Source organism: Bidens hawaiensis, unplaced genomic scaffold (genome assembly GCF_021521415.1).
Source record: "Bidens hawaiensis isolate Kalapana, Puna unplaced genomic scaffold, B.hawaiensis_p1.1 tig00042506_1, whole genome shotgun sequence".
NCBI lineage: Eukaryota > Viridiplantae > Streptophyta > Magnoliopsida > Asterales > Asteraceae > Bidens > Bidens hawaiensis.
In genome coordinates, this window is record NW_027497541.1 from 40,098 (window position 1) to 50,350 (window position 10,253).

A 10,253-nucleotide genomic window follows, 5' to 3' on the forward strand; every position below is an offset into this window, starting at 1 on the left:
AGTCCCCGTTAATTTATTATGACTATGTTGCATTAATCAGGCTCACACAACTTCAGAGTTAGAGTTTGACTTGGGTATTAGTCGGAAAAATTTACAACTTTACAAAGTGGTTGGGATTAGACTTTTCATGAGTTTAATGACCCAAAAAAAGCCGTTAGATATTTACCAAAATTAAACACCATTGTACTAATCTTGTCTAAAGTGCTTATATCTTCTTCCTCATTTATCTCTTCAACAACAATGGCAAACTGCTACAACCCTTCAACCGGAAGCTACACCTCGCCTCGGGCACCCATCACCCTCCCACACTCCCCAACCACCTCCATCGTCGACTTCCTCTTCCGCAACCTCCACGCTCACTCCAACTCACCCGCCTTAATCGACCCCTACACCCGCAACATCATCACCTTCTCCCACCTCAAACAACAAATCTCCACTTTGGCCCATGCGCTTCACCACACCTTCAACATCTCCAAAAACGACGTCGTCCTCATCTTCGCTCCCAATTCTGTCAACTTCCCTATCGCCTTCTTCGCTGTAACCTCACTCGGCGCAATCGCCACGACCGCGAACCCGGTTTACACAGTTAAGGAACTCTCGCATCAAATCAACGATTGTAAACCGAAGTTGATCATCACGGTTGACCAGTTGTATGATAAGGTAAATGGGTTCAATCTGCCAGTAGTTGACTTAAACAACTACTCGGATTTAATCGAGCAATCGCGTCACAAAGCCGTAATATCTCCCCATGTGTCCCAAGACGACGCAGCAACGATACTCTACTCGTCCGGGACAACCGGACTGAGCAAAGGAGTGGTGCTGACTCACCGAATGATAATCGCAACTGCGTTAATGGTGACCTCGGATCAGGAGTTTTATTCCGAAGGGAGGAGTGTGTTTCTGATAGTGGTGCCGTTGTTTCATGTGATGGGAATGATAACGTTCACCTACTCGCAGTTGCAACGAGGGAACGCGATGGTTGTGATGGTGAGGTTTGAGCTGGAGAAGGCGCTGGATGCGATTCAGAGGTATCGGGTTACGCATTTGTACACTGCGCCTCCGGTTGTGGTGGCGTTGGTGAAGAATCCGGGGGTGGTGAGGAGGTATGATACGTCGTCGTTGAGGGAGATTGGGTCCGGTGCTGCGCCTTTGGGGAAGGATGTGATGGATGAGTGTTGTAAGGTTTTTCCTCAAGCGAGTGTTTTGCAGGTGAGTTAGTTGCAAATTGATAGATTAATTGATTAGTGATTAGTGATCATGGTCCGGTTCGATTGGGCAAAGGCTATGCGCACACAACTGACAGTTTATACGGGTAGTGTAACCTTAGATGGCCCATTTAACATATAGGGTGGCACCCTTGATTACTAGGTAGAGGTGCAGAAATTTGGTTCTGGATCCAAATTGGTTCGGGCTCGGTCAATCCTGGTCAATATCATGTTTTTAGCTCAAATTGGTTCATGTTGAAACCGGTTTGTAAGGGGAAAAGATCAGTTCACCAGGTTATCAATGGGTCGGTTTGGTTTAATTGGTTTCAACAGAGGAGTTCTTAAACCGATTAGCAACTCTATGGTTTGGGTTGGGTCTCAGATTGGGTTCGGTTCGGGTTAAAACCAGTTCTTGATCCCAACGTGTTCATTCTTTTATTATTTTATTTAGACCTTTAAGTTACTAGGTAGGGGACCTCTGGCCGGGCACAATTTTTTTGACTTTAGACATGATCATGATAAGGGTAGTCTTACTTTGTCTGTTGTTTTATAATGTGGCCCAACACAAATAAATTTAGAAATATAAAATGGTCTTAAAACTGGGCAAAGTTTTTCTCATACGAAACTTTTCTTCTGCCTTGACTTGAGACGGTCTGGCCCGGAAAAATGGTCACTGGGACCGGTTTGAAAAGCCAGGTTCCATGGTTGGTTTAGCCTGAAAGCTCAGTTAGATGTTAAATATTCTCAAGGACTTGTGTTAGCCTCCTAGGCCCGGTTAAGACCGGTTTTAGCTTCCTGAGCTAGACTAAGATTGGTCTTAGCTTCCTAGGCCCGATTAAGACTGAAGCCCAGAAAGGTTTGGAAGCCCAATTCTTAGACCCGATCCATGAAGGCTGAAAGCTCGGCCGACAGTCTTTAGTCCCAAATGACTACTTTTAACTTTTAAGATATATATTTTGTATAATTTTAGGGTTATTGTGTACATAATTTATTTGAGGTGTTTCCTTTTAGATCTTTGACTGCTTGTTAATGCTAGTTGTTCATTTATTTATTTTTATCAGTCATGTTATAAATTAAGTTTATTTTAGTATCTTAAAACCAATGTTACTTTTATCTACATATGCATTATCTTATTAGAAAAGGCTTGGAAAAGTCCCGGGCCTGAAAAAGGCTGACTAGGGCTGATCAGGCCCAATAAGCCCAACTATTAAAAAAAAACTGGGCTTTTTCTGGCCCATTATTTTTGGGACCGTTTAGGACCGAGCCCGTGCTCGGTATTTGTGCCACTTTAGCCCGGTATGATGCTCTTAAATATTAGTTCATAGTTTCATGCCTCCACATAATTATAAATACTTAATTGCATGCCATTGTCATCAATTTGTTGAAAGATATAAATTACTTGAAATCTTTATTATTTTTTGTAGGGTTATGGGATGACGGAAACCGGTGGAATTGTATCTATTGAGAATGCAAGGGTCGGGTCTAGCCATTCGGGTTCATCAGGAACACTTTGTCCTGGAGCAGAAGCTAAAGTTATACATATAGAAACCTTAAAACCTCTCCCCCCTAACCAGTTAGGTGAAATATGGGCTCGTGGCCCGAATTTCATGAAAGGCAAGTGGTTAACTTTATTTTAATCACTTCTTTCACTAACAACGCTACAAGTGCGAAAACAGGCAAAAGTCAAACGGGTTGGGTAATTGGTCAAAACAAGTAGTTTTTTTATACAGTTAGAGTACTTGAGTCTAGAGGTTTGCAATGGTCAAAACAAGTAGTTTTTATACAGTTGATCAAGCACTTTTGGTCCAGAAAGTAGTTTTTTTATAAACAAACAATTGTGTCGAATAAGAATAAATGATTTAGGAGGTTTTATGCATTAAAAATTAAACTTTGGCTGCCTTTTAACTCACAAGAGCTTGAGTTTGTGTTCAGGCCTCGGCTTGTTTATTATGTCTTAATTAATTTTTATATATATAAATACTTTTATACACACTTCAATTATTATTTTTATATATTTTTTATCATAACTATATATGCAATAACTATTATTATAAAAATATATATTTAATATATTAAATACATGTTATATAAGTATTAGGCTCGTTTAGTCTCACGGACTAGCTCGAGCTCGATATGAAGCTCGGGCTCGTTTACTAGACAAGCTTATTTTTAGGCTTCAGTTTGGGCTTGAGCTCGTTTAAGTGGACTCAGTTCGAGTTTTTAAGAGCCTATCTTGAGTAAAACTGGCAAAACTGGGTTGACTCATTCATTAGTAAATCGGTCAAAACTGCCACCTCTTATGAATATTGTGATCAGTATGTTTATATTTTATACAGAATATTTCCATAACAAAGAAGCGACAGAACAGACGATAGACAAAGAAGGTTGGTTGCACACGGGTGATCTTGGCTATTTTGACGAAGAAGGACGAATATATGTTGTTGATCGTTTGAAAGAACTTATCAAGTATAAAGGCTATCAGGTAATTGCATTCTTACACGGATTCGGGTCAAAACGGGTCAATTTTGATACTGATACAGGTTGACCTGCAAACACTCTTTGTCTAATATTTTTTTATGAAAACAATAAGTTAACAACCAACTTCTTGACAGGTGGCACCAGCAGAGCTTGAAGGGCTGCTAATGAGTCACCCTGAAATCATGGATGCTGCAGTCATCCCGTAAGTAATGGATCATGTTTTGCTCAATTACTAAAATTAATTGTAAAATAGAAAACAAATTGTATTTGGTTTACCGGTCCTAGCAACCAAGTTACATTTTATTAGGCCTGTAAAACAGTTCATGTACCGTTCGACATGAAGTTCGTTTATGCTCGTTTATTTATTAAATGAACGAACATGAACAAAAATGCTTGTTCATATAGTTAAACAAACGAACATGAACATATGTCTCGTTAAAATGTACGTTCGTTTATGTTCGCTCATTTAAGTTCATTTACATTCATGTATGTCCGTTAGTTTACATTTGTTTAAGTTTGTCATATTCATCTAAACTTTTGTGGCCCATTACAACTTAGTCTAGTTTCTTCACATTACTTTAACTAATTTTAGCTCAGTTATGTCTGTTCAGTTGTGTTTGGTCGTTTACGTTCATGAACCTCTCGTTTATATTGTTAATGGACGAACACGAACGAACATAAACAAACACGAGCATGTTCATTTTCATAACAAATGAACACAAACAAGAAAACCACATTCATTTAACTGTTTGCGTTCAATCATGAGTGTGCTCCGTTCATGTTCGTTCGGTTCGGTTTGTTTACAAGTCTACATTTTTATTACCTGTTGCGATGAATGAGCCGTTCAGGCAATAGCACGCATGATAGCATGTCAATCTTTGATGATCTTTACTGAGATGAAGTGACATATAATAATCATTCTTAAATATAAATTGAAGAAAGGACCAATTTTATAAACATGTAACTAAATATTAAAAAAAGAACAATTTTGCATATGTGTCATCAATCAGTGCCAACTCAGCAATTTACTGGTCAAATCAGTTAAAATAAGGCAGGTTGCTTATCCAGCTACTATATGTAACTTGGTTTCTATTTCTGCTCCTAAATATTTAGATGCTAAAAACCAGTAAAAAGTGTAATAATCACTTCTATTTCATGCAGTTTCCCAAGTTAAGAGCTTCCAAAATTGACTTTATTTTACTCAAATTAAATGAAAATAATTTTAAAACTTTTTGTAGATATAACGATGCGGAAGCAGGTGAAATCCCAATGGCATACGTTGTACGTAAACCTGGAAGCTCAGTTACTGGTGAACAGGTTCAAGATTTTATTGCAAAACAGGTACAAAAGCTAGAAAGAATTAAATATTGTAAACTACTTCTATATTTAAGAGAAAAAAATGTTTATATATTCAATGTACAATCTATTTATATTTTCTCAGGTTGCACCATTTAAAAGAATAAGAAAGGTAGCATTTATCGACGTTATTCCGAAATCCGCAGCAGGAAAGATTTTGAGGAGGGAGCTTAGACAGAGAGTTCAATCTAGACTCTGAAGCTTCTTGTATATGTATTCTATGTAATGCAAGTGCGCGTAATAATAATGGTAAGGGAGTTTATTATATTTATATATCCATTCTTGGCGCAGATAAGTTTCATTTAGGGAAAATGTCACCAGATAACTAGCTAGTAATAAGTTTTGTATTTGTTTCTTTAAGTTGCATAGTTGCATTTCAAAGTTTGATGTATATTTTTGGCTTTGCGTGTTTCGTTTCATATTCTAAGGTAGCTAAAGAAGTACGGATGCTCGTTAAGTTACGTCAAAACCAAATATAAAGATAGCAATAGAAAGTTGGTATATTTGTTCAACCTGGAAGTGCATTGATAAGCTAAGGCATTGTGGTTTTTGAACACTCAAATTTAGCAGTTTTTATTTGTAACTATTAGTTGCGTCCTAGCAAGTACTAATGTTTTCAAAACTGGCTCGGTACTTAACCGGCAGTTTTGTTGTTCATTGGTTCAAGCGACGGGTCAGTAAAAGGCAAGGAGTGGGATGCTCGGTTTTTTTTTGTTGTTTCTGGTTGGCTTCAAATTGGAGGGTTTGTTTGTGTTTGGTCAATTAGCTCGTAACCAAACCGACAATACTACGGTTCCGGTTGGGTCTGATGATTTTCAAACAATGACAACTACTTGACCACACAACATGCATTAGATGGACTAAAACAAGTTTTTTTTAATACAGCTGCATCATTACTTATATATCAATTCAATTGAAGTTGAAATTAATATGATCAAATTACATTATGAAGTCCAAAATGAGCTTCTTTATCTTGAAAGCTCATTGTTGTTTAGTTAAATTAATTTATTTTTTTGTAATTGTATTAGTTATCATGCTAATCATATAAAATAAAACAGAAGAATAATGTACCAAGGGAAAGGTTAATTTTTAAAGCTTTAGTGTAACAAATAATGTGATACGAAATAAAGTATAAGAAGCTAGAACCAAAATTACACCAAGATTATAATAGTCTAGCTCAACCAAAATCAAAATTACACTGCATTTCCTAGTTAATGGTGCAACCTGAGAAAATATAAATAGATTACACATATGAAACTTTCTGTCTTGATGTCTTAAACAAGCTTTGCATGGAAACTCTTTGATTGTTAAAAAAAAGAGGGGGGGGGGGGGGGGGGGGGGGGGACATCCCCAAACCAGCCTACTTTGATCAAAATTTTCCATAATAGCCCAAGACCAACCAAAATCCCTAAACTAGCATAAAAATCCCGTTAGAAACCATCTCTGATCCGACAGATTAATGACCCTATCAGGACGTAGCACGAAGCATACTATTTCGTCGGATCCGATGGTTTACCGTTTTGTCCGACTGATTAATGAAACAAACCGACATAATAATAAACAGTCGGATCTGACGGTTCAGTTCATCCTTCTATCGGATCCGACTGTTTAATTTGTCTAACAAACCCTAGATTTTTCAATTCGGGGGCTTTTGAGTTTGAGTTCTTGAGTGAAATTGAACACTATGGTTGTGTTCTTCTAAAAAACTAAGCGATTTGCAATATTGGATTTGCTTAATTTTGTGGAGAATAAGAAAGATGGAGTTGGAGGTTGATTATGGAGGTTTATGAGTTGAGAGGTAGAAGATGATGAATTTCGCTGGATCCATTAAAAATTCCGTCGGATCCTATGGTTCGATAACGAATTCAGGTAGAAGACGATGAATTCCGTCGGATACATTAAAAATTCCATCGGATCTGACGGTTCTTTAACGATTCCGTTAGATCCATTAATACGTTGACATGTGGCGCAATTTTAAAGATCCAAAAATTCCGTAGAACGATGTTGAAATTTCGTTGGATCCGATGGAAAAAATAGGCTATTTTGGGGATTTTTTGTAAACCTAGGTTATTTTTTGGAAATTCTTGATCAAAGTAGACTAGTTTGAGAAATAACCCTAAAAAAGTCCTACATGCTTTCCAAATGTTCCAACATATGATGAGCGATATGCACGAATTAGTTTTCTATAAACTTTGCTTAGTTATAATTACCCTTGATTCTAGTACCATATCCTTTACTCCTTTAGTGAGAAAGTAAAAAACTATTGGGTTCTTGCACCATTGACTTATATTAAGCCATAACTTGTCCGCCATTTTGCACAAGGCAAATAAGTGTTCCGCTAACTCCATATGCCGATCTATACATAAAAAACAAAGGGGTGTGTTTGTGGTGACGTTCGTTTTAATCCATCCGAGGTGGGGATCAAAGCCATTAAAATGTTTACTTTATAATGGTCAATTGTTCTAGCATCACGTACGGTCTCAACTTGAAAATAGTAATTAATTTATTACTATTCTTAGGTTAAGACCATATATAATGCAAAGTTTGTGAACGAAGCCCACATTATGGCTCCCTCTGTGACCTCATCCGTCCCACAAACACCGAGACTACAAACGGTCCTGTGGGGACCTGATGGCTTGTGCAATGTTGCATCCAAGCTAGCTCGTCCGTTATCGGCCCACCTCTAGTCCGTGAAATCCATTGCATGCGCTATAATGTGTTGTAGATTTAATTCTAAACATTGAAATTTGAACTAATTCTTTTTTTATTCTTTTAGTAAAAAATAAAAAAAAATGCTCTTACTACAAATATGTTTTTCACCTCGTGCTTTTACATTTAAAAATCTATTCATTACATACATTCATCGGATCCCACCTTTAGTACTTGTAAAAAAAATAGTGTCACAATTCACAAAGTTAATGCAATTATACTGCATATACAAACCACACTTATGTTGTTAGGATGGCAAAGGAAAACTATATTAGCTTCATTAATTTGAGTCAATTCAATTATCCTTTTTATGAGCCTTAGTATGGTGAAAACTGAAATAGTAAATTTATAACAACTATCAATGTTTTAATCAAAATATATATTTTCTAAATGATAAGTTTAATAAAGTGTCATATTTAGCAAGCTGAATACAAGAAAGATAAAGTAGTGACAACCCATATGCGAGTGTTCATGATTTTATTTGATTTTTTATTTTGCAAATATAAAATGCAAATCCAAAGTGGTGTAAATTGACACACACTCACGTCATAATCAAAATTATTTATGATTTGGTTGTAACTAATTTATTAATTTCTATATAACACTTGATTAATAAGGCCTTTTAACTATTTATTTTAGCCACCTATTTAATCGGTTTTGATAACCAGCAAAGCAAATAATTATGGTGTAATTTGAAAGTCATCAAAAAAGTTTTAAAACAAAAATATTATATAAGATGTAAGAAAATTTAAACCAATTTTAACTTATATTTATTTTTAAATTAAAAGAGGGATGGAGATGACAAGTAACTAATCTACTTGCAATTGTTGAAAGCAAATTGAGTGGACAAAGACAAAGTGTTAAGTTTCTATCAATGTTTCCTCCAATATTTCACCATCACTTTATCATGATGTGCTCCTCACATAGTTTTTTAATATCCCATGACCAATTATTTAGAGGCATTTGGGATTGCTCATTTGATTAATTTGTATTTACATTTATAAAATAATATGTAAAATATTAAAGTACAAAGTAGGATATGTATTTATCTACATTTGGAAAGGAAATGTATCCATCTTTCTTTCTCAATTACTTCTGTATATAACCTTGTTTGGTTTTTTAAATGTGATTTAGATTATAAGTTAGATAACAATCTAATGTTTCACAATTAAAACTACAAGTAAACAACTCTAACTGCAAAATAGATAACTTCAATTCTTAGGGAAATGATATTCAAAACATGATCGATAAATGCATATATTTTTTCAACTATCTATAAGTGGTCGATGCATGATAGTTACTTTTATAGTTGTTGATCTTTAAAAATAATCTGCTGGAGGTTGGAGCGATTGTTTGTTAATTATGATTTAACTAGCAAGGCTCTTCATTTGAAGCACATAGAATATTTCGGGTTCCTAGATAAAAACAACATCAAAGATAAAAATTAAATGTAATAATATATATGTTACATATGTAAAAAGAGTTTTTTTTTCTAAGTGTAAATTCAAATGTATTAATTCACATGTATATGAAAAGGTTTTTTAATCTAAATGTCAAGATTTGTAGGCTTTTTTTTAATGAACGTCCTTGAGTAATGTGACAGCTTCTAGGTGAAGCGTCATTATAGATGGAAGACGGAATGCAAGTTAGTTAGTTAGTTTTCTTGGTTTTTTTATTTCATTTTGATTTCTAGTGTGTTAATGGCTTGTATAGTTGTATATATGTGTTTTAGTTACTATTTGTAACCATAAACCATTTTAAATATGGCATTTAAGTAAAATAGGTTGAGTTACATATATCCAAATTTGAAGAATTTGTGTAATATCGGTCTTTTTATGTTGTTTCTTCTATTGTCTAGCTCCTTTCTAGCACATTCTTTTTATTATAATATAATATTACCTTGCCATTTACAAAAATGTAAATTAACAAAAATAAGTAATGCTGTAGTTTGAAAAACTTAATTATAAATGTTTAATGTAATTTTTGTTTGTTTTATACAATTTTTTTATGTAAATCATTTTACTAACAAAATATTTATGCATTATAATACTTTAGTTGGCTTTTTTATAAATTGTTAGATTGGTATAAAAATAATTTGATTATGAAAAATCATTTACAAAATGGCGATAACATGGAATTGTAAGGATTTATAACAATGTTTGTAAGATTAGAGAAAAAAAGCAATTTTGAAAGATAAATTAAAATTTGATACGTTAGCTGCTGGACACGTTGTAAGTGTCTTCAAAGAGTTTTCGTAGGAGATAGTATTTTGTTGTTCAATATTTGGTATTTTTAAAAGACTCCTTTCTCAAATGATGTTGATTGGTCGTTATCTTTGATCAAAGTAAATAATGTTACATATATTTGTACCATTTGTTTATTTGCATGTACATTTTCTTTTTAAAAGTTGAATGCTTTACCAACTATAGAAGGAATTATTTTTCCTTTGGAAAATAAGTTCATTTCCTCTAATCTATAATTTTCAATATTGGGTCCTATTAATTT

General features: G+C 34.6%; 1 protein-coding gene across 1 annotated transcript; it reads left to right on the forward strand.

Annotated features, from left to right (window-relative positions):
• The first annotated feature begins 234 nt into the window (after positions 1–234).
• On the forward strand, positions 235–5,306 carry LOC143593693 (putative CoA ligase CCL7). The gene is made up of 6 exons (XM_077073247.1): positions 235–1,209; positions 2,630–2,819; positions 3,542–3,687; positions 3,818–3,885; positions 4,922–5,024; positions 5,125–5,306. The coding sequence occupies exons 1-6, from the start codon at positions 241–243 to the stop codon at positions 5,236–5,238; spliced, it is 1,590 nt and encodes a 529-aa protein (XP_076929362.1). The 5' UTR covers positions 235–240; the 3' UTR covers positions 5,239–5,306.
• The last annotated feature ends 4,947 nt before the right edge of the window (positions 5,307–10,253 follow it).